The sequence below is a fragment of the Gracilinanus agilis genome, chromosome 2 (assembly GCF_016433145.1).
Source record: "Gracilinanus agilis isolate LMUSP501 chromosome 2, AgileGrace, whole genome shotgun sequence".
NCBI lineage: Eukaryota > Metazoa > Chordata > Mammalia > Didelphimorphia > Didelphidae > Gracilinanus > Gracilinanus agilis.
The window spans coordinates 85,660,475-85,686,356 of record NC_058131.1 but is presented as its reverse complement, the minus strand read 5'-3'; the positions used below and the strand labels follow the sequence as shown (position 1 = coordinate 85,686,356).

The 25,882-nt window shown below is 36.3% G+C and overlaps 1 protein-coding gene across 2 annotated transcripts in view; it reads left to right on the top strand.

Moving 5' to 3' along the window:
• Positions 1 to 17,423, top strand: part of THUMPD2 (THUMP domain containing 2) — a 55,526-nt gene extending 38,103 nt beyond the window's left edge. Inside the window, exons 9-11 of one of the 2 annotated variants that reach the window (XM_044660637.1) lie at positions 13,160 to 13,268; positions 16,393 to 16,739; positions 17,360 to 17,423. In XM_044660637.1, coding sequence (XP_044516572.1) covers positions 13,160 to 13,268; positions 16,393 to 16,729 — 446 coding nt within the window. In that variant the 3' untranslated portion in view covers positions 16,730 to 16,739; positions 17,360 to 17,423. Of the gene's footprint in view, positions 1 to 13,159; positions 13,269 to 16,392 lie in introns of both variants that reach the window. The other variant, XM_044660636.1, reaches the window with a different exon arrangement.
• Positions 17,424 to 25,882: the final 8,459 nt, after the last annotated feature.

The window sequence follows — 25,882 nt, the reverse complement described above, 5'->3', positions numbered from 1 at the left end:
TGGAAATGTCTCGATTCCACGTACCTTCCACGCTGTGCCCTGTTGTGGGGTTCCTCCGTTCGTCTGGACTTGTTTTTATGTCCCCTTGAGGAGTTTTGTATGTTTCAGTCAGGAGAGGTTAAGAGCTGCTTCTTACTCTGCCGCCATCTTAACTCGGAAAAAAAGGTTTCTTAGAATTTTAATGTTGCAAGGGCCAGTAAAGGTAATTGATCTAGCCTCACAATCTAGGTCAGACTCAGCAATATCTCTGATTGATTTTCTATCAGCCTCAGCTGAAATACTTCCAGTAATGGAGAATTCACTTCCTCATTCTTGTCTTTTTATCATTTTAATCAGTGACTTGGATAAAGGCATTGATCATATCATGCTTATTAATTTTATAGATGACACAAAGCAAAGAGGGACAGATATTACATTAGATGAAGAAGTCATGACCTAAAAACATCATGAAAGGTTAGGAGGTAATGATGAACTTTAATAGGTTTATTAAATTATACTACAAAGTAATGTACTTGAATTTTTTTAAATCAGTTATATAAAAACAAGATGGAAGGAGAATAGAAATATTACAAAATATTTTATGTAAAAAACAATTCCGGCTTATAGTGATCTGTGAGCTCCATATGAATCAGTGTGATGTGATGACCAATAAAAGGCTAATTTGATCGTTTTAGAGTAATTTGCTTTAGCCAGACCATATTGTAAGCATTATGTCCAGTTCTGGGCACTACATTTTAAAAGAGAAATTGATAGGCTAGACCCCATGGAGAGGTATTGTAACAATTAAATTTAGGTTTTACTCAATATGAGAGTTAAAAAATAATATCGTGGTCACCATTTATAAAATATCAGCCTCTAAGTCAAAATGACTATTAGCAGCTTTTTTTTTGTTTACAACAAGGTAGATACAGTGAAAGTGGGAAATATAGAAAGGAGACAAAGCCTGGTCTAGCCTACCAGCCATAAGTGCTTCTCCGGTGAAGTCCAGCTCGACCCCAGCAGGGGCTTCCCCAAGTCCTGATCTCCACCCAAAATGTGGATTTCTTGGTAGTCCTCAGCCAGAAGTCCCAGTGGTGGAAGTCCCAGTGGTGTCTTCACCAGAGTTCCACCAATGCAGAATGACTCCAAGGAAAAGTGTGTCTCTTCCACTCTACTCACTGAAGCAGAATCTAAGGGAAGAGTCTCTCTAAGGAACCCATCTCCCCAAAACCAAGGAGGCAAAAAGGTCCAGACCATGTTTGTCTCTTCTTTTATACTCCTTTTTTCCATGTCATTTCCTATTTCTCCCCCTCTTCACAGAAACTAATTGCAGTCTTTCAGTTTGCCTAGCACTGCTCAAGGGAGTGCAGTGCTTGTGGCCTTTGAGGGTGTGAACTAATAAGTCACTTGTGAGCTTTCTTACCTAATGGTTAGTTAGCTACTAAGTAGGGGTACTTTAAGTTCTTGATTTGATTAACTAAAAATAGACAAGGAAAGAGTTAATTCTATATTCACAGTATGTAGGATGTAGAGAGATCTCAGAAACAAGTAATACAAACATTCGATTGAAGGAACTAGGAGTGTTAATTTGAGAATCATTTATTAAAAGGACATAATAGCTATCTTCAAATATTGGAAGGGTTCTCATGTAGAAAAGTGATTAAACTTTTTCTTTTAGACCCCAGTGAAGAGAACTAGAACCACATATATACCTTCATGATTTATTTAATCACTTCACTAAATTGATGGATTCCTTGTCTCATCAGCATACGTGGACATACTCCATCCACTTGTACAGATTGCATACCTACAACTTTATCATCTTTTGCATTTTCTCTGTCTTCCATGCCCTAAAATGTTCTCTCTTACCTCTACTTCCTGACTTTCCTGACTTCCTTCAAGACTCAGCTAAAATCCCACTTTCTGCAAGAATCCCTTCTCTATCCCCCTTAATGCTAGTGCAATTATCTCTAGTTTATCCTGTTTTTATCTTATTTATTTATATCTTGTTTGTTTGTTTATTGGCTCCCCCATTGGTCTTTGAGCCTTTTGAGATTAGAGATTGTCTTTTGCCTGTGTCTGCATCTCCCTTACTTAGCACAGTACCTGGCACATAGGACACATTTAATTAAAACTTGCTGGTTTAACTGATCTATCTATTTATAATCTTCCATAAAGGTTCTTCCCAGTGCACCATGAAGGTTGTATGCTTGTTCTTTTTTATATTTCCTGAACATTTATTCTAAAACAGTTGTGTCATTTATCTTTTATCTCCTATTTTACATAAATCTGCTCTATAAGGTTTTCATTTCTATATGAGATAGGTAACTATGTCTGACCTTCTCTTTCAGACCCCTATGTCTTTTTCTTCAGATCAATCATACATTTATATATTTGTGGTGTCCCAAAAAACTTGATACAATTTACTTATAACTGCACCCAGACTTTTGAGACACATACATACACCAAGATTTTGGGGATGGATGGATATGTGTGTGTGTGTGTGTGTGTGTGTGTGTGTGTGTGTGTGTGTGTGTGTATAAGTGTAAAACTACACTAAGACTTTTGGGATACCTTGTATGTATAAATTCTGAAAGAAAAAAAACCTAGTAATTTGAAAGAAAACTCCAGATATAATCCACTGATTCAAATAAAAATGTAAAAAAAAAAAAACAGATTTAAGTAGAATAAGGGATAAAATATAAACAGCCCCAATTGTTTTGAAATAAATGTCCAGAAAATATAAAAAAGAACCATCAAACAACCCACTCAATGGAAGATTACTAAGTGCCTATTATGGACCCAGCACTTTATAGTACTTTTATATGTTGAAATATAAGTGTGTGAATACACATACATATATATGTGTACATATATAAATGTGAATACATACATTTGAGTATGCATATTGTACATACATACAAAAATAACATAACTATACTTGTTTATTTAAGAGTGAAGTGGTGCACTTCATAAAGCGAGTCCGAACACCCAGAAGTTCAGATTAGTGGAACCAATATTTAATTGTACCTACTAGCCAGGGCAGTTCCTAGTAAAGCTGCACCGGGCAGACATCACAATGCAGCTTTTATAGGGTGCGAGATACAAAGCAAACAATGTTCATTACTGAGACATAACCTTGATGAAACAAGAAAACTTTATCATCTGGAAGCTATTTTGGTTAGTAGCATGGGGTCCGGTACTTTCCATCGTACATCTTATCCTGGACTGTGAGGCAGTAAAGGGAGTTACTTTCTCATGGATCCTGACTGTGTTGTTTTGGTTCTAAGCTGACTGACCTTCACAGGAAAGCTCATTTCTGATTTCTACTTTCCCCAGGGAAAAACAAGTTTTCTGGTCAATGACTTAGTTTACCTCACTTCAAGAGGAACATTAGAAGTAGTCTATGATATTTTTTGTCCCAAAACCTGAATCAAATTGTCCATCAGAAAACTTATGGATTAATGATTCAGTTCAGCAAAATATCTTTTGTTGGCATTTTCTGTTTTTTTATGTAAAATGGTATATCCCCACTTTCATCATTTCCAAAATATATATTCATTGATCTTTTCTCAGTTCTAAATCACAAGCATTTATGTCTAGAATAGAGAGACTTGTCAATTCTTGATTTCATGAAATTCTCACTTAAAATTCTAGCTAAGTCTATCCCACACTCCTGGGAAGAATGTTTAGTTTCTTGGAAAGTCCAAAACAAAACAAAACAATTTAATCATTTTGGCTACTTTGGGAAGCTATTAAAGATAATCTCATGAGAGCTTTTTTTCTCCCACATAAGAAATACAACTTTTATCAACACTAGTGGGGAAAATAAAGGCTATAAAAATAATTCTCATAACAGTCAACTACAACCAAAATGAATGTTTCACCTTTGTTTTTAAATCTCTGACACAAAGCAAGTGCTTGTCATGAGATTTTTCAGGGACCTTGCCAGCTACTGCCCAAATATGTCAGCACAGGCTACATGCAGGTAAATTGCAGGCTGGACACTCACACATGACACGCACACACCATCAGTAAGTGACAGACATGTGTGTCTCACAATTCAGCAGATAACATGTGTTCGTGTAGTTTCTTTTCCTGAACTACATGATCCAGAGAGAGAATAGCAAAGAGATGTATTTCTTCCAAAATACTTGGTAGGATCAGGTCTGGCAGGTGGGCAGGAGAAGGTACGTATTAAAAAAGGGAAACTTAAATTGTTACCTTGGAAAAGAATGTGTCCTCTTTTGCTCAGCCATTTACACTAGATTAAAGAAAACTCTACCTTTTTTTTATCAGTCAGTCAAAAAGCATTTGTTAAGGGGCTACTACAGGGCCTTATTAAATAGAGAAAGGACAACTTCCTTAAACTGTTTGATCCTCTGAATTTTCTTTTGTCTTCAAAGGAGGTATTGGAGAAAACATTTATAACAAAGAGGCATCATACAGAAAAAAAAGAAAAATAACAAATACAGGACAAAATAAGAGTCTATTACGTTCTCCCCAAAATTCACTTCCAACCTGCTTATGAATAAGTCCTGTTTGAGTGATCGAAGGAGCTAGCTCTGCCTTCAAGTATCACTTTTTTTAGAGAAAATATTGAGATAAACCTGAAACAGTTTTAATCTACATCTAGTATATGTTCACAAAATTTGGCATTTGAAATTGACTTATGGATTATTCAGTTAGTTATTGAAAGATTAGATCAGCTTTTTTTTTTCCCAAGATGCATCAAGGTTTTGAAATTAGTAGTGTTTTCCCATCACTGAATTGTCCTTTCATCATTGAAGGGAGAGGAAGACTTTTACTCATTTATTTCTTGATGTTTAACATATTAAAGATTTAATAGTTCATAGATTCTAAGTTTTGGGTGGCCCCTAGTTAAATTAGAGTGATTAGAACTAACTATATTTTCAGTTAAAAAAGATGTGGGCTTTTGGTGCCTTGGATTGGCGTCAAATGAAACTTCCTCTGTTGAGGGAAAGTCTATTGGAAAGGGCTAAAGCCCAAACCTTGAGGATTCCTGGCAGGTAGAAGGAGCTCTGGATGGAGGGAGGCATGCCCAGTGATAAAGGTTTGAGCCCAGCTCTCCTACTTGGGAAAGGTAGACTACAGCCACCTTATAGAGAACTTTACTATGGAAAAATTTGTGTACTCTGGATTTTTAGAGCTAGAAAGGGCATAAGAGGTAGATTTTACTGATGAGGGTCCTATGGTCCAGAAACCTGAAGCTACTTGTCCAAATCTATCCCTAATATCTCTCTTCCAGCTCCAGAAATCCTAAATATGCAAATTCCTTAGTAAATCTCTCTGTCATGTGGCCTTTGGCTACCTTCCCAGCTTTTTCTCACAGGACTTCCCCTCACATAATCTATATTGTAAACAACCTGAGTCTATTTACTCAGCTTACTCATTAAAGAGATATAGATAACACTTATTTTATTGGAAGATACCAAAGGCTTAGGATCTATAAACTATTCATTTATTTTAAAAATCAAACAATATATTCTTCTCCCTTCTACAACTACAGGATGTTTCAGTGACATGAAAAAAGTTAATTTTGCAAACATTACATCTTGGGAGGAAAAGGAGATGTCCTCCGTTAAAGACTGACTCAGTATTCTTGGTATCAGTTTCAGAAATTGAAAGGCTATTGTCCCCCAGCCACATTCCAGAAAAACAGCAAGGTGGCACACTACTGGACTTGGAGTCAGGCAGAGCTGAGTTTCAGTCTTGCCTCAAACACTTAATAACCGTATGACCCTGGACAAATCACTTAGACTCCCTCAGCCTCATTCTCCTTATTTCTAAAACAGGGATAATAATAGCATCTACCTCATAGAATTATTATGAAAATCAAATGAGTTAACCTATGAAAAATGATTTGCAAGCCTTCAAGTGCCATGTAAATGCTATGATTATTCCAATTATGAGGCCTCCATTTTTTCTGTTCCTCACACTTTACTGCCTTGTCCCTCTTCTTTCCCCACCTCCATCTTTGCCTTTTGGAATTTTACCGGTCATCCTTCCTGGCCCCGCTCAGTGGTTACTGACAACTTCTTTCTCTTCTTCTTTTACCAGTTCTCGGAGCTGGGCTAATTAATGAGCTTGTTCCCTGGGCTCTGTCCTTGGCCTTCTTTTCCCTTCTCTCATTATGCTCCCTAACATGTCAGCTTATTCTCGCCATGCAAATTACTGCTTCTAGGCAGACGGCTTCCAAAACTCAGCCCCTAACCCTGATCTCCCAGACAGACGTGCCAGACCTCAGTCCTGGCAGTTCACTCCATCATGTGGGTATTCCTGTGGCATATCAAAACCAAGGAATCTCAGATGAAACTCATTATCTCTCCTGCTCAACCCGCTCTTCCCACTGATTTTACTATTTTTGTCTCTACATTACCATTCACTCAGTCTCCTCTGTTAGAAACCCAAGTTTATCCTTGCTCTATTTTTCGTATCTCTACGAGGCTCCAAAAGGCAGATTAGGAATAATCAATGATTCAATCTACAAACGAACATTTATTAAGTGCCTAATATGTGCCTAGCCATGTGCTAGGTGCTGGTGACCTAAGTATAGAGAATGAAACAATCCCTGCTCCTACCTTCTAATGGGAAGGACAAGTACATTTGTAAATTTATACAACATAAAGCTTTATTTTTCCTGTAGCAAAGAACTGGAAACTTAAGGGATATCCTTCAAACAGGAAGGTATGTGAATATAATGGCATATTATTTGTGCTATAAAAAATGATGAAGTATTTTTAGAAAAACTTTTGAAGAGTTTTATCAACTTAGGCAGAGTAAACAGCACCAACAGAACAGTTTACTTAATAACAATATTATATTTTTTCTTATACATTATTTTATTAATTTATTTTGAATATTTTTCCATGATTCCATGATTCATGTTCTCTCCCTCCCCTTTTCCCTCCCCCTTCCTGGATTATTCCTTTATTATTCATATTATTCATACAAGAACAATATTATAAAGACAACTTTGAAAGACTTGGGCACTAATGGACTCAGTGACCAAGCACTGTTCCAGAGGACTTAGGATAAAACACGCTCACTCCCTATTGCACAGTTTGGCATTTGGCTGAGTAGAATGGACTGGATTGGGATGAGACTTAAGACAACAAAAAACAATTAAAAGGCCATTTCAATGGCAATGGTAGTTGCAGTTAGGCAAAATTCTGTTCCAGAAAGGATAAGAGACTTCCTAACAATTTATCTATGGAAAAGTAAAATGGCCTTCCTTTTTGAGAAGTAATTGTCTTCCCCTTCTGAGATTCAGTCATTCTACTTCCATGAAACTTCACCTGATCTCCCTCCCCATCCAGTTACTTTTCTTCTCATCTGAACTCCAGAATCACTTTCAACCTCTTTTTAGCCCTTCGGTTCAGTTCGTTATACTTCTTTCTGTGTATGTCTTATTTTCCCAATTAGATTGCCAGCTTTTGAAGGTTCATAAGACCCTTCCTCTGTTCTTCATCACATGATGCACACGATGGTGCTTAATGTATGTCTGTTGAATGTTGAATATTGAATGAATAAAGGTGAACTTGGATATTCATCAGAAACCTTCATTTGAAGGTTCCAGAAGTTAGCTAGTCTCCCTTTTTTCCTTGGAGAGGAGAATGAAGTGCGTCCCCCATACACACACACACACACACACACACACACACACACACACACACACCTCATGTATCAAGATTCTGAAATGTAAATGTTTTTTCTATCTCTGAATCATCCTGCAGTCATGGAAAGGAGAGGACATTTTTTACTTATTTGTTTGACATTTCATAGTTTATAGATCCTGTTGTGTCTCAGCAGTTTAATGCACTCCAGCTTATGCTTCTTACTTATCTACTAGTTTATATATTGGGCTCTGTGTTTCTGTTTAAAGATTGTATCTCCTTAGTTACAGGCAAACTTTGTGTTATCCATCACAGGTGATTTATGACCTCACAGTCAGAGCACTTTGTGCTTTGAAAGATTTCTTTATACCCTGAATTTTATGTGTTCAGGTGCTCAGAGACTTAAGCAGTTGTTGAATAAAGTAATAACCTTATTCAGTTCTACTAAGATAAACACTGATGGACTTACCTGAACACCAATCACTAAACCCATTATTTTTCCTTTACTCAGATTTCTGAGGTGGCCATCTAGAATTCTAAGTAGGACATAAAAACATTTAAATTTGCTTTTCTTATTCAGTTTTGTTAAGTTGAATAGAATGAGATTGAAGAGGCATCAGAATTCTGTTTAGAGACAAGTTACACTTCTCTGGGAAGGTGAGCTCAAAGTCAGACCATTATAATACAGAAAGGGTAATATGCTAGAAGCCTACAATTCACGCTTTAGAAGCTAATACAGTGTATCTCAGAATTTTTTCTCTGGGGAATCTTTTACCTTACTCAACCAAAGTCACACAGTCTGAGATAGAAAACTTTTCTAAATTTGACCAGGAGTCCTCACAATAGCACTCAAAGAAGGTAACCATTCAGCCTTCCTTTAAAGAACACTCCTGAGGAGGAACTCAATATGTCCCAAAACATTCCACACATTTTTAAATAATTCTATTTGTAAGAAAGGTTTGTTTTTTTTTTAATCTGAAACCTGCCTCTCAGAAATTCCTACCCAATGACTCTTAGATCTGCCTTGTAAGACCAAACAGAACCAATGTAATCCCGCTTCCATGTGAAAACCCTTCAAATATTTCATTAAACAATTAGTCAAAAAGCAATGATTAAAAAGCCTATGTGTCATATACCATGCTGAATTTGAGAGGTAAAAAAACAAACACTAACCACCCCTTTAATGATATACTATAGAATTTTGCCAACAGTCAAAATCAGGCTTACTTACTTTGTATACACTATCTCAGAAAATTTAGATAATTGGTGGTGGTTGTTTTTTTCAGCCCTGTGGTACTTTTGTTCTTTGTAATCTTTCAATGGTCACTGACAACAGCTCAACAATTATAACTCTATAAAAAAAATGATTATAATTTCATATGTCAATTCTTTACTTGGGCCTAGTCATTGAATTCATCTTAGACAGGAAGGGGATCTCTTTCTTATCTTGGATATCACCTTCCTATTATTCTTATTTGCTTTGTCCTTTCTAGACCAGTGTTCATTCCTCTTTGCTGAGAAAACAAAAGCAAAATTACAAATTACATTTGAGCAGGACCTTCTTACTCCAGTCATCCATTTCCATCATTTTATCCTCCTCAAGCCATAGTCCTGCCCTTTCTTTGATTCTCTATTCTTCCCTAATATAGCTTAAAACAAAACAAAACCTTTTTTTTTAGTGCCCTGAGCTTTCTCACTCAGATTTAATTCTGAGTATTTCTGACACTATTTAAAAAACTTTTTTAATCTTATTTTATTGATGCCCTTTGTATTTATGTTATGTTTGTTCACAAATGTAGCCATCCTACCCACCCCCTTCCTCAACCGGCAAGATACCATCTCTTGTAGCAAAGATTTTAAAATAAAGATAAAAAAGCATTATAGAGCATGAAAGGAAGAAGATACATTTTTTCAACTCTACTCCAGGGTCAGGTTTGGTTATTGTAATGACAAAGTATTTAATAACTCCTGTTCTTTTCATTTGTTTTGTTGTAGTCATTGTATATAATGTTTTACTGGTTGTCTTATTTCATTCTTAATTCTTCATATAAGGCTCACGTTTTTTTCTGAATTCTTCATAGTCATCAATTCTTCATATGCTATAGGGCATAGTATATTCCATTACTGTCATTACCATAATTTGTTTAACCATTACTGAATTGATGACTATCTCTTTTGTTTATTTTAGAGTATTGCATATGCAAACTTTTGTCTTTGACTTCCTTAGGATATATACTTAACAATGAGAAATCTGAATCTAAAGGTATAGATAATGTAATCACTTCCTTGTGTAAATGTTAAAAATTAAAGGTTGTACTAAATGTATAAAAATATGGTCACCGAAAATATATTACTCAAGTCAAGATGACTTTTTATGGTAGTTTATTTACAAAAGGAGAAAGTGAAAGTAAGGAAATGAGAGAATGAATAGAGAATTACTCCATCCTGGTCTGAACCAGGCAGGGCTTCAGAGGCCCCAGCAGAGGGTCCCAGAAGTAAATTAAACAAAGCTTCTAGCCATGAGGCCTCCTCCAAGACAAGGGGCCTCTCCAGAGGTTAATACCTCCAGAAAAGCCAGGAAAAGGAGTCAGCCTTTTGACTCACCCACATGGTAGTCCTAGAGGAAAATCCAAGAGCAGTCCGAGGTCCCAAACCAGAGTTCCTTCAAGACCAAGTCTGAAGACAAAAGACCTCTCATAGAAAGTTTTTCCCACTTTTAAAGACCATTCCTTTCATCATTCCCCGTGCCTTCCTTCCACTTTACATTTAGCTTTGCTTAGGACTGCCCAGAGGGCAGTCAGTGGGTTTTGATTTATCACCTACTATAAGCACACATGGGTCACAGACTTCCCCATACTTAAGGGTAAGTGGGGTGTATATGCTTTTGGTGATTAAATCTAAAAGTGGGAGAGGGGAGAGTTAATCCCATCTTCATAATCCTCCCTGTGATCCTTTGAAAGACTAGTCTCCCCAATGGATCATTTGACATAATCATCTTGTACCCCTAAAAATCTTCTAACTGCAGGCGCATACAATATTGCACCTTCTAAGAGGAAACTACAATAGTTAGAAATAGTAGGGAAATAGAAGAGAGAGAAAGCAAAACCAGTATTTGCTAGGCACATTGACAAAAAGCCAATTAGGAGGCAGTCCCCTTTGGCATAAGAGTATACATTCAAAATAACTGTGTTCAACCCCTTTCAGTTCAATCAATTGCACCCCAAAGTTCATTCTGGATCTTCTTGATGCAGTGTATGTTTCTGTAGGCATCTTTCACCTAACAGTTCACTTTCAAGGAATTAGCAAGCTTTTTTTCAAACAAAAAGTTTAATCATGGATTTTATAAAAATATATACACTTGGCATAATCCCAAAATGTTTTCTAGAATGATTGGATCAATTCAGAGCTCCCCCAACAATGTACCAGTCTTCTCCTAGTCCTTCCAACATTGACTAATTCCATATTTTCTGGTATAATGGCCTTAAGTAAATTTTCAGTTAATTTTAATTTCTTTTACTATTAGTTATTTGGAGTGGTTTCTCATATAATTAATAATTTTTAATTCTTTTAAGAACTGTTCATAATCTTTGCCATTTATCAGGTGGGGATTGCCTCTTGGTCTTACATTTTTTTGTTAATTTCTTATATATCTTGGCTAGCAGATGCTTATCAAAGATACTTAATGTCAAGATTTTATTCCCAATAAGTAACTTCTTTATAGTTGCATTAATGTTGTTTGTGCAAAAGTTTTTCCATTTCATATAATGGACATTTTTTTATTTTTTTGATCTCTGCTCTCCCTTATTTGATGAAGAATTCCTATGAAATAACTGTAAATTTGGTTCTCTTCTAATTATTTTCATGTTATGACCTTTTATATTCAGATCAAATATTCATCTTGAGCTTATTCTGGTACTTTATATAAGATGTTGGTCTGAATATAATTGCTACCTAATTGGTTTCCAGTTTTCACAACAGTTCTTGTCATGCATGGAAATCTGCCTATCAGACACTGAGTTGCTGAAGTCAGTTGTTTCTGATATCTCCTTATCTAATCAGTTATTAATTTGCTTCCTATTTTTAAAAATATTACCAAGTATTTTGATGATTACTGCTTTATAATTTAAAGTCTAGAGGTATTATTTATCCCTTTCCTTGGGAGACCCAAAAGGTGACATATGCCAGGTAGATCACCCCATTGCCATCACCTGGACTATTACCTCAGTTTGGATTTAAGTAGAGATAGTCCAGAACTGAGAGCCAAAGAACCCTGGGAATTTTAATACCTGTTATACCTATAGCTAGAACACTATTCCAATCAGTTTCTCACTAACTGCAGCTATGAGAGACCTAGCAAAGAAAGTTCTTGCCACAAAATTCTTGGCACTGTCAAATAGTTAAACCAAATAAATAGATATTGTTTTACCAATGGAATATTCATTAAAGAAGATAAAGAAAGACCAAGAGACAAAATTACAGAGACAAAGAGAGAAGACTGCTGCACCCTGATGCCTCTGGGCCTTCTGTTCTTTCAGCTAAAACCTATGAACTCCTTGAGATTAGAGGCTGTCTTATTTTCATATTTCTATTCCTCATTCTTTGTACATAGTAAACACTTAATAGATGCCTTTCTTTTCACACACACACCCCTTATTTCCTTTGAGGCTTTAGACCTTTTGTTTGTCCAAATATATTTTGTTCTTTTGTCTTGCTCTATAACATACTAGCTTGGTAATTTAATTGATAATTTGTACTGAGTATAAATCAAATTAGTGTTGTAATTTTCATTGTACTGGCACAACCTAACCATGAACAATTAATATTTCTCTAATAATTCGTAATTCTTTATTTCTTTTAGAGTATTTTATAATTATATTTATGTGTCTTGAATGTGCCTTGGAAATCAACTTCTGAATATTTTATGCATTTTGCAATAATTTTGAATGGGATTTATCTTTCTGTTGTTTCCCCCTGGAATTTTTTTGTTTTTTTTTTTTTTTTTGCAAAATAGATTTGCTAATAATTTTCGTGCATTTGCTTTGATTCCTGTTACTTTATTAAAGTTTTTCTCTTGCTTTCTTTGTTGATTACTTAGAGTTTTCTAAGTAACATTGTAACAGTTGCAAAAACTGATGAATTTTTTCTTCTTCTGACTTATGTTTATGGCTCCATTTCCTTTGTCTCATTGTTATGGTTAGCCTTTTTTAGGACTATGCCTTTGCTTTACCTCTCACTTTACTGGGGAATCATCCCCATTGCAAATAATGCCAGCCATTGGTTTTAGGTATATATTTAATGGCCTTTCGATAGCTATGTTTTTTAGGGATTTTAGAATAAATGAATGTAATACATAAAGGCCTTTTTTTCCATCTATTGGATATAATTATGTTATTTGAGGAGTTTTATTTAATTTTTTAAACTTTTATCTTCCACCTTAGAGGTTCAGGAGGGGAAAAAATCCCCTTCTAGGAATTTTATTTTGTTTGGATTCCAAATAAATAGTAGTGTCTTAAAATTGAATTATTCTGATTTCTCTTTTGCAGAATTGCCATTACTTTCTAAAAGTGTTGATGTTATTATTTCTGATGTTCCATTTGGAAAAAAATTTAAATTGGGAAAGGACATAAAAAGCATTCTTCATGAAATGGAAAGGCAAGTATAACATATATATTTTCACTATTTGGGTCATGTTTGGAGGTATTTTTTAGACTTTATGGTCATTTTAATATGTACCATATTACAAGACTGAGCAAAATAATCTCTAATTCTATGGTCTCCTAATTTAACTCTTCATTATGAGTTGAGCCTAAGTCTACCATAACTGTTTTCTAGAATTTCAAAGTATGTCCTAAGTGAAGCTAAGTAGCCAGAGTCAGGAAGGCCAGAGTTTAAATCTATCTTCAGATACTACCTGTGTGTCCTTGGACAAATCACATAATCTCTATTCACCTTAATCCACTGGAGAAGGAAATGACAAACCACGCCAGTGTCTCTCCCAAGGAAACCCCAGGAACTGTAATGTCCACAAGGTTTCAAAGAATCAGACAACTCAACAACAACAACTATTCCATGCTTTTAAAAGTTCAAAAGGAGAAGTCAAAACCTTCCAGGGCCAAATATAATTTAGATTAAGTCTAGAAAACTTTAGCATTTTGGACTCTTATGATAATTGACAAATTATTATAAAAAAGACAATAAAATTATGGATATGATTTTGGTGGAATTGCTGGTATCTGGAGCATGTTGGTCTCTACAAACATAGTATAATTTCTGACCTAGGAGAAGCTTGCAAAATCAGTTTGTACGCTAGTCTAGACAAAATGTTTCAATTTGTTTTTGTTCAGAATACAAGATAGGCAGCATTGAATAATAAACAAAGAATTAGCCCCAATGTCAGGAATCCCTCAGTTCAAGTCCCACACTGTCTGCGTGACCCTGAACAAGTCATTTAATTTCTTGATACTCTAAGCAACTATCTAAGACTATAAGTTGCAAAAAAAAAAAAAAAAAAAAAAAAAAAAGGAGTTGGCATGCCCTGGAGAGAATTTCCTTATCCAGGAATTTTCTGCACTAGGGAAATCACAAATCCAGTGCCTATCCCCATGCCTGCCAGAATTCTCACCTTTGTTCACCAATATGGAAACATTATTGAAAAATGTATTTTCCTATACAACTATGATAGGCTACTAATTTAAAATGTAAATTTCAATCAAAATCTTTTGTGGAATGCAAAAACCAGTACTTGGTAACTGACCTGTGATTTTATCCATATTTATATGAAGATCAATTTATGCTATAACAACATAAACTTTCACTTTCGTCATTCAAACGTTACTGCCTTGAGCTAATTCAGAGGAATTCTGTTAGTGATGCTTTTAGCAGAACTCCAAATGTATTATTGGCCAATTTGTATTTTTCCTTTCCTTTCCCATTACCCAGGTCTGGTAATATGACCAGGGCAATTTTAAAAAGTAGTGAATAGAACAAAAAAGTCTCCAGACATGGTTAAGTGGGTGAGATTTGTTCGTAAAGGCTATGCCTCCTGGTGGGTCCCTTATTCTCTCCTGAGGAACCTTTCTGTAGTAGTCATTGTTATCTACAAGAAAAAAAACCTTTTTGGGTACACCACCGGCATGGTCCTCTCTGGGAAACCTGACCGATCTTCTATCAGTGGAAAGTATATCCCATAAGAGAACCCCATTTCACTTCCTTTTAGGACTGAACCTAGTTTTTATTCTCAAATAATTTAAAATGAGACTGACTAAACCAAAGATGAACCCTTGTCAAACTTGTCAGGAAAATGGAAAGATCACCGGAGAGTTATTCAGACTGGCTACTATACATGCCTCTATCAATCGATCTATAAACAAGTTTTTGTTGTGTTTTTTTTTTTAATTTTTAAGACTAGAAGTTTAAGGCCAGACACTCAGGGGCTGTTCCTGGGCCCAGGCCTGCTCTAATAAACTTGGGAGTTTTCGCCCGCTTCGTTTCTGACTGGGGCTGGTTGCTCGGTCCTTAGACAACCTGTTGGTCCCCTGCTCCTGGGATGCCATCGTAATGTTGAACTGCTTGTGGACGCTCCAGATCGGCTCAGCCCACTCAGGAATCAGGATCAGGCTCAGATCCGTGTAGAAGGTGGTTCCTGAGGCATGTCTTTGACAGGATACTCTGAAGAAGAGGCGAAGAAAAGCACATCACAGGGATGTTGGGGGGAGCCCAGAAATAGGAGATGGAGGGGGTTTCCTGGGAGAATTTGAGCAGGCCGGCTCCACCCGGGGCCCTGAGGCTGAGAGGTAGGATTGTGTCCAACAAGGCCAAGAAAATCCTCAAGAGAAGGCGAGGGGCTGCCCAGCAGAACAGAGCTAAAGGCTGAACAGTGCTGTTTCTACTTGATTTCACGGGGAATGGGGAGCCACGGAATGGCTGAGCCACTGGAATGAGGGAGTCGCAGGGTAAGCTGCGCTCTTCAGGAAAGTCCCTGGCCTCGTGGTGGAGGCTGGGGAGAGTGCGGAGACCACTGAGTCAGGAAAACCCATCCAGAGGCTACTGCACTAATCCAGACGAAGAGAAAAGGGTTTGAACTAGATTTCTTCTTGTGAGCAGAGAAAAGGGCTCAGAAGAAAAAAGATATTCAGGGTAGAAACATGAAGATTTGCAATGGATTGGATATGTAGGGTGAGGGAGAGTGAGGAAGGCGTCTCCGGCGTCATGGGAGGACCAGGAGAGAGCAGGGCCAGAGCACCCAGGGAGAAGAGAGCTTTCGGGAGAGGGTGACCACTCACAGTGGCTAAGGCCATTGCATTTAGCAATCAGGAGATCACTGGCAACTCTGGAGAAAGCAATTTCAGTGCAATGATCAGGCCAGAAGCCAAACTATAGAGAAGGAAGAGTTAAGTTCTCGGCAGTATCCTACAACACTTTCATCCATAATCTCCTAATTTTATTCCTGCTTAGTATTTTAGAATGATGTGACTTGCCTCCTATTTTACACATGCATTTATTGAGATGCGACTGTAAAGTTAACTCTTTGGCTTACCTTTTGTATAAAGTGGAAATAAATAATTAAAGTGAATTTTATACTAGTGATGTGATCATTTTCATAAGGGCCCTGCATTATAGGAGATCTTAACTAATTAAGTACATCCAAAGATGTTTATGTTAAATTAAATTTTAACTTGAAAGCATGTATAAGCCTTTAAATGTAAATCGCTTAGGTTGTGTGTGGCTAAATAAGAATGAACTAACTGTTCCTATCAATGATCCCATCTTGTTACAGAGTACTCTGTGTTGGAGGGACTATTGTATTACTGCTCAGTGAAGAGCTCCACAGGTACCTACAAGGTGGTAAGGAAAGCAGCATTCTGTGGAATTCCAAGAAGGACAACACAAAGGAATTCAAAATTCTAAAGTATGGAAACGCCAAAGAAAATAACGGAATTCAAGAGAATGTTTCATCTTCACCTCAAGACCATAGTCAAGAATGTTTGGACCCAGGACCCCTTTTTGGCACTTTGGTACAAATGGAATGCCACAAAGTTAGCCTTGGAAGAACTGAGGCATTCCTATTGAAATATAAGAAAATTCATGATTCTGGACTACAAGAGCCTTCTTAATTTGGTTCAGGTGATAAATTCAGGAATTTGTATTTTAGGTGTATGTTGGTGGAGGACCAGTGATCTTCATCACAGTTACACATAGGTAAATTCTGTTAAAATTATTCCAGCCCTGAGCAGGACAAAGACCCACCTCCATGGACAGTGTCCTCTTCTCTTTCCTGCTTGCCTCCTCCGCAGTTTCCTTGAACTCACCTAGGAAGACCAGTCAGCAAAGAAAACACACCTGCTAGAGGATGCTCTCCCTTGCTCTCCTCAGCCCCTTCATAGCTCTTGGCTTATTAAAGATATTTAATGTTTTGTATTACCTAAAATACATTTTCAAGTTATATTCTAAATACTATAATTGAAAGAATTGGCCCATGTTTATATTCTTTCAAAATATGAGGTATAATTACCCTAAGCACTGTTTATTAGACATTTCATCAGAAACATAAATAAATCTATATATTATATGCATATAATGTAGCACAGAATGAACGTTTTGTATAATAAGTCATTTTATAAGTATAAAACTTCTTATTTTCTTAAATGAACAAACTCTTCTGTGAAGTGGTTTTGATATGAATCTAGGTTTTTGTATACTCTATATTTTTCTTATTTAACAATGAAAATTATTTTCATTTTCAGTGTATTGCACCATCCAGATTAAGGATAATGTCAATGAACTGATCATGGAAACGTCAACAATGCCAACATATTTAGGATAATAAAAAATAAAATTTATTTAAAAAATTTTAAAATACTGTTCAATTGCCGCCTCTTTTATGTAAAGATCTCTGTTTCCTCCCTTTCTCGTCATTTCATTTGGATTTCTGAGAAATGAGGGAATTTGACTTTTAGTGAAAATAATCTTCCTTGATTCACGAATGTATTTGATGGCCCAATTCCTAAAACACACGCTAACTGATCTGTACAAGTAACAATAATAGCATTTTAAGGTTTGACATTAGTCATTGCAATTGTTTACCTTTATATTTAGCACTTACAGGTTTAATAACAGTTCCTATGTGCATGTATACCTATCTAGAAGTAAATACACATACATGTTTATATATACATATATGTATATGTGCACATGTGTTTATAAGTATACACATATCGTTTATTTCCAACAAAATCCTATTCGAATGCTTCTTCATGGCATGGAAAATGGCCCTCTGTTCTTAAATGATGTGCCCACAAGGCATAAGTGGTGGCAGCTCCTCCTAACCCTCAGAATAACAGCCACTAACAGACTGAGGGCCTCTCTGACAGCTTAGTTGAGTTTATTAAGGCTTTTGTAGATTGTTAAGTTCTTCAGTCAGGATCTGACCCTCCACTGAGGGAGAAATGGGTTGTGGTCAGCAGAGGGCATCCCGCGCCAGTGAAATCACAGCTCATTGAGCCTTCAAGGTTTAGGAAACTCTCCTGACCAGATCCCTGCGCCATCCCTGCTTCTGCCATGGTCTCCCATGTCATTTATGTTTTTGTTACATCCCATTTTCTAATTACAAATTTGAATCACATAAAAAAAAGCCCACAAACCAAAGACTTTGGACAATATGTTCTGTCCTTTCCAATTTATTTGTTCCGAGACCTGATTTTTAGGGGGGAAATTTGGTGTGGGTGGACATCTGTGTGGGTGTAACCAAGTTGCAGCAAACAGCAGGTAGAAAAATGTGTTTTTCCCTGACTTGGCTGGCATCGGTGTAAATTACAAGAGCCGATATAGCAGACCCAGGATCTTCATATACTCCTGTCATCAAATGCACCATTTTTTGTTTTGCTAACATTTCTTTCACATACTATGAATGAGAAGTGCTTTAGAAACCTTGCAGAAATGTGTCTAAAATATTATTGAATCTTATAATTAAGATTTTAGGTTCTTTATAGTATTTCAGAATTATAAGCTAGCATCCCATTTTCAGCTGTTGGAATTATACACAGCGCCTACTTCCAAATTAAAAATGCATGAATATTTTCAGATCTCTTACTCTTGCCTTTTCGTTTTGAATATTTTTTATTTATGCTCATACCTAGCTAAAATAGGTACAGAACACATTTTATACATACTTTATAAACCTGACATGAGGAAAATAATATTTTACAGTCATTTAAAATAACTGGGAAATTCATTTAATTTTTTTTAATCAGCCTGACATACATCTATATCGTCGAAATAATTACCTTACTATAGGTGACTTCAGGGGAGGGGTGGGCAGTTGACAATAGTTCTACCCCATGCTGTGATCAATTTCCTCCTGTTGTCTGGGTCCAAACTGTAATGGCTTTGTGATAATTGAGATGAAATCTTTTGAAGATAAAATATTTGACAATAGGGTAATTAATTGTTAAGGTTAAAAGATAAATTGAAGATGCTTCTTTGGCTCCTCCAACAGGAACCAAAAAGCTTTGGGTCTGAAAAACAAACAAACAAATCAAAGGCAAAACTAACAGCTCTCTGAATGAGAGCTATACAATAGAGAAAAAGAAAAAGAATTTCGTTCAGTAGAAGCCAGACAGCAGGGAAGACCTTCCCTTTCTGGGAAAATCAACTTGGAAGCCCACTGTGGACCAGGAGAAGAAGCAAAATAGAAATTGACTTAGAGGTAGGAGACCCAGATTCCAGTCTTACTCTACCTCTTGCTAGCTTAATCTCTCTGAGCCTATTTCTTCAAATATAAAATGGAGTAAATAATGGGCTACCTACCTCACAGGAGCCACATGAAGATCAAGGTAATAATATAAGCGCTTTAAGGTCTTGTTCTTATATTTCTTTCAGCATATGATGATGTATTGAATATAACAGGGAATTAATCAAGGTTTTAAAAAATTTATGAAAAACAATGTTTAAAACCAAAGAGTTCTTGAGAACCACAAAATCCTTGAGAAACCCCACATATATATTAGTTATTGAAAGAAAAATTTTAAGTGCATGGACGAGGGAGAAAAGCCTGAACAAAAGCATAAAAGCTTCTGGTGCCCATAAAATCAGCAGAAATATTCTACTCCATGGGTGTGCCCACAGTGATGCATGCATCAGACATGTAACACGACAAAAATTCAAGGTCAACTAGCCAGCAAAGAACAATATACAAAACCTATCCAATGGGAAGCGGGGCCATGGAAGCACTGTTCAGGTCAAGGATGACAGCTGGACAAAGCAGAAAGCAACTAAATTTGTATAAGGAGAGTGGCAGACAATAGATTGACCACCTAAACAATGATCCTGGAAGATTAAAAGAGGAAAAATAAACACCATTAGGAATCTGAAAAAGGGATGGCACTTTGAACAAAGGCAAAAATGATGAGTCAAGCTTTAATCATGTATTCATTCTAATGGGCAGCATGGTCTTCATGGAAGAAAGATCTTGCCTTTTAGATTAGGTGGGATTCAAGGGCTCGTACATCATGAGTAGTAATCATGAGCATCTTCTCAAAAAGTTTTAAAAGAATCTTAAAAGCATAATTGTCTGGCATTCAAGTTCTTCATCTGCTGCCACTCTACTTGTCCAGCCTTATCTCATTATTTATTCCCTTCCACTCACTGTTTCAAACTGAGCTATTCCATGTCTTCTGAATACATCCTATGTTTTCTTGGCTCCATTCACTTACTCACTCTTTCCTGTTGCCATAATAATTTCCCTCTTTTCCTTTTGGATTGCTCTATCCATCTTTTAAAGCCCAGCTCAACTGGCACCTGCACCAAAACACCTTTCAGATCACTTTGGTGGATAGGGAGCTTCCCTTCAGATCTCACAGACATTCTGCCATGGAGCTCTGTCTCTTGACTGTCCCCATGCTTGGAATGCTCTCTCTTCATCTTCTCATCCCAGCTTCCCTGGCTTAAGACAGATCAAATATCTTCTGAAGGACCTCTGTCCCAGGTCCTCCATTTCTGGTGCCTTCCCTCTGAAATTACTCCCCATCTACCTGTATATATCTTGTATGTACATAGCTATTCCCAGGTTGTCTTCTCCATTACCATGTGAGCTCCTCAAGGGCTGGTGCTGTGTTTTTCTCCTTTTTCCAACCCAGCACTATGCCTGGAATATAGTAAGCACTTAACTAAATGCTTAGTGACTGAATGAATGAATATGTATACCACCTCCTGTCCCCCCCCCCCAAAAAAAACCTCAACAGTGGAGCTGTGGTCTCATTGATATGAATATTTCTACCATTAGTGGAACAACCTACCAATGCTTCATCCTGGGTAGTTCTTGTCTTTGGTTACCCACTGTGCTCAAATTTTTCTTCTGGATTTTTTTTTCCATTTCATGAGTACCAGTGCAAGTCTTGAACTATCCTACTTTCCCTCTTTGCATATGACTGGCTCCCTATTTTTGTCCTAAATTACTCTATTATCCTTACTTGTATTTAAATTATTTTTAGCATTGGAAATGTACTATATCCTACTTGCTCTCACTAAGCATCTCTCCATTTCTCTTTGGGTCACTTTCAGAGAACAGATCTGCAAGCATACAGCATCACCAAGGTAATACCTGTGTTAAATGGGTAGCCCTTTGTGCAGCTGGGCAACTTCAAATGATTAAAAGTACTGAATTTTCATGGGAAAAAGGACCTGTTTGTACAAAGATATTTTTAGCTGCTCTTTTTGTGGTGGCAAAGAATTGGAAATTATGGGGATGTCCATCCATTGCGACTGAACAAGTCGTGATAGATGATGGTGATGGAACACTATTATGTTATAAGGAATGATGAAGAGGGTGATTTCAGGAAGAACTGGAAAGACCAACATGAATTGATGCAAAATGAAATAAGCAGAACCAGGAGAACATTATACATAGTAACTGCAATATTATGGGATGATCAAATGTGATAGACTTTGCTATTAATAGCAATATGATGATCCAGGACAATCCTGAGGGACTTATGAAAAATAAAGCTATCCACCTCCAGAGAAAGAATAATTGGAATAGAAATGCAGATGAAAATATATGACATCATTTGTTTATTTGGGTAATGTTTGGGAATTTGGGTTTTATAAGATTATTCACTTACAAAAAATGAATAATATGGTAATATGTTTTGTGTGATAATACAGGTATAACTCAGATTGAATTGTTTGCCAGCTCCTGTAGGGTAGGGAAGAAGGGAGGGAGACAGTTTGGATCATATAACTTTGGGGAACTTATGTGGAAATTTGTTATTAAAATTTTTTAAATAAAAATATTGAATTTTCCAAATACTATCCAGCCTAGGAACAGAGTGGTGGAGCAGATAAAGAGAGATGGCCCTAGAACCAAATAACTTTGGTTTTAGTCTTGCTTCTGCTACAGCCTGACTGTAGGACGCTGGACAGATCACAGCTTCTCAATGCCTTGAAATAACTCTCTCATACTATAAGTTATAGAGCAGTTTCTGTTATATATTGGTAGATGGAGCCTCCCACTTTTGTGTAATTATAAACACTGACCAAACAATGAGGTATGAATCAAATCAAGATTACTCTTCCCTTCATTAGAATTAGCAATCCAGTTATACTTATCATGTAACATAATTATTTATGTGGGCAACTCAGTGGCACAGTGCCTAGAGCACCAAGCCTGGAGTCAGGAAGACCTGAGTTTCTCCTGCTTATCATATAACAATCATCTATATGGGCAGCTAGTTGGCACAGTGGATAGAATGCTGGATCCAGAGTCAGGAAGATTCCTCTTCCTGAGTTCAAATATGCTCAGACACTAGCTGTTTGATCCTGGACAAGTCATTTAATCCTGTTTGCCTCAGTTTCCTCATCTGTAAAATGATCTAGAGAAGGAAATGGCAAACCACTCTAGTATCTTTGCCAAGAAAATCCCAATTCTGGTCACTAAGAATCAGAAACAGAACAACAACAAATTTTCTATGTTGGCATCTTTTCTTCCTACTAGTGTCCAAGAGAACTTAGGGGCATTTCTCTGTGTTTTTTTTCTCCCCCAGCTCCTAGAAAAGCTTCACATACAGTCAGTGATTAATAAATATCTAATGGTGGAATAAGTTCTGGAATCTATAACAACACCATCTGAGGATTGGAAGAGATCTCAGAGTCCAAATTATACATGGCTCAGAATCACATATAGATGATTAAGTTATATGATAAGCAGGAGAAACTCAGGTCTTCCTGACTCCAGGCTTTGTGCACTAAGCACTGTGCCACCGAGTTGCCCACATAAATAAATGAAATAAATGGAACATTCCTCAAAATAATAAATAGCATTTAAGCCATCAGCAAATATTATCAGTAATAGGGATAAGTTAGAAGCCTTCCCAATAAGATCAAGAAAGAAACAAGGATGATCATTATCTCTACCATTATTCAATATTGGACTAGAAATGCTAACTATAACAATGAAAAGAAAAAAAATTGGAGGAATTAAAATAGGCAGTGAGGAAATATAGCTATCATTCTTTGCAGGTGATAGGATGGTATGCCTAGAAAATCCTAGAGAATCAACCAAAAATTAAAACAATTAACAACTTTAGCAAAGTTGTAGAATATAAATTAAACTCACAAAATCATAAGCATTTCTCTTTGCTGCCAATAAAACCCAACAGCAAGAGATAGAAAAAGAAATCCTATTTAAAGTGACTACAGACAATATGAAATACCTGGAAATCTACCTGCCAAGACAAACCCAGGAACTGTATCATCATAACTACAAAATATTTTTTCACACACAAATAAGGTAATATCCAAGTAATTGGGAAATCATTAATTTCTCATAGGGAAACTGAGGCAATATAATAGAAACAGCAATTCTTCCTAAATTAATTTACTTATGCAGTACCATGCCAATCAAACTTTCCAAAAATATTTCATAGAGCTAGAAAAATAATAACAAAATTCATCTGAAAGGCAAAAGACCTAGGATATTCAGGGAATTATTGAAAAAATATGAAGAAAGTTGGCTTAGCTATAGTGGATCTCAAACTATATTATAAAGCAGCAACCATTATAACAATCTGGTACTGGCTAAGAAATAGTCAAGGACAGTAGAATAGACTAGGCACTCAATATGCACTGGTAAACAACCAGAGTAGCTTACTGTTTGACAAACCCAAAGATCCAAGTTTTTAGAAGAAGAACTCACTATTTGACAAAAACTGCTGGGAAAACTGAAAATCAATATGGCAGGAATTAGGCATAGATCAATACTTCATGCTTTATGTCAAAGTAAAGTCAAAATGGATACTTAATTTAGAAATAAAAGATTGATACCATATACAAATTAGGGGAGAATAAAATAGTTTATCTGTCAAACCTCTGGATAAGGAAAAGAATTTAGGTCAAAACAAGACAGAAAGAACATTATGAGATGAAAAATAGATAACTACAATAAATAAAAATGTTTCTGCATAAACAAAAGCAATGCAATCAAGGTTAAAAGGCAAACAAAAAACTCGGGGAAAAACCCTTTATATCAAGTATCTCTGACAAAGACTTATTTTTCAGATATTTAGAGAACGGAGTCAAATTCATAAGAATGCAAAGCATTTCCCAATTAACAAATGGTCAAAGGACCTGAACAGGCAGTTCTCAGATAAAAAATTAAAACTATATTTAGTCATATGAAAAAATGTTCCAAATCACTATTTATTGGAGAAATACAGTTAAAATAATTCTGAGATACCACCTCACACCTATCAGATTGGCTAACATGACAAAAAAAAAAGGAAAATGATAAATGCTGGAGGGGATATGGAAAAATTGAGATACTAATACATAGTTGGTGAAATTGTAAATTGGTAACAACCATTCTGAAGAGCAATCTTGAACCATGCCGAAAGGACCATAAAACTGTGTGTATCCTTTGGCCCAGCAATAACACTATTAGGTCTTTCTCCCAAAGAGATAACAGATAAGGGGGGAATACCTATCTGTACAAAAATATTTATAGCAGGGTATTGTTTTTTTTTTGGGGGGGGGGGAGGCTGACAGAGAACTAGAAACTGAATCATCAATTGTGTAATGGCTATGATTTTACTGGAATACCATTGTGCCATAAGAAATGATGAACAAGATGACCACAAAAAAAAACAACTAGAAAGATTTATTTCAAGTGATGCAAAGTGAAGTAAACAGAACTAAGAGAACATAATACACAGTAACAATAATAATGTATGATGATCAACTGTAAATGACTTAATTATTCTCAACGGGGCAAGAGTGCAGGACAACTCCAAGACTCATGACAAAAAAGTGATATCCGTTGCCATAGAAGGAACAGAGTCTGAATGCAAATTGAAACATATCATTCTTTACTTTATTTCCTTCATCAACTTTTCTCTTGTGTAAGTAATAGGTATCTTCTTTTACATCATGAACAAGGAAATATGTATTATGTGATAATAAATATACAACCTATATAATATTTCCTGCTTTCTTGGGTTGGGGAGATTGGTGGGAAAGAGAGAAAGAATATGGCTTACAAAATATCAGAAAATGAATATTTTAAAAATTGTATTGAGATGTACTTTGGGGGAAAAATTATAATTTTTTTAAAAGATGGTGTGAGTTTTTTTGTCTGCCATTTTACCTTGTTGGCTTATAAATGGCTAATATAGTTTACTTCTTTTTTGAATAGGAAAGCTTTGGCCCTCCTCCAGTCCCATATACTGCTCCTATTCTCCATGACCTTTCAAAGATGACTGGCATACATAACTGATGATTTTTAATATATTCCTAATATAGTTTATTTGAGTCTAGTGTTGACACAGGAGCAGCTAAATGTTCTTTTAATTTCTCCTTATTCATCTAGGGCAGTGGTTCCCAAACTTATTTGGCCTACCACCTCCTTTCCAGAAAAAATTTACTTAGCCCCCTGGAAATTAATTTTTTAAAAATTTTAATAGCAGGTTCCGGGTTAAGATGGCGGCAGAGTAAAAAGCAGCTCTTAACCTCTCCTGACCGAAACACACAAGACTATTATAAGAAGGAGAGGAAGAGAGCATTAAGAGGTAATAATCAAACCTTACACTCAGTGTAATCAGCCTGGAGAGGGAAGAGTAGCTATACTATCCATTGGGACATAAAACTCTTATCTAACCCTTCTGAGAAAGTCAGAAGGGATAAACCAAGGGGAGCAGGGGAGTGGGGAGGTCAAAAAAAGGGAGGGGAGAAGAGGGAGGGAATTCATAAGGCCTTTAAAAACAAAAAGAGGGGGAAAA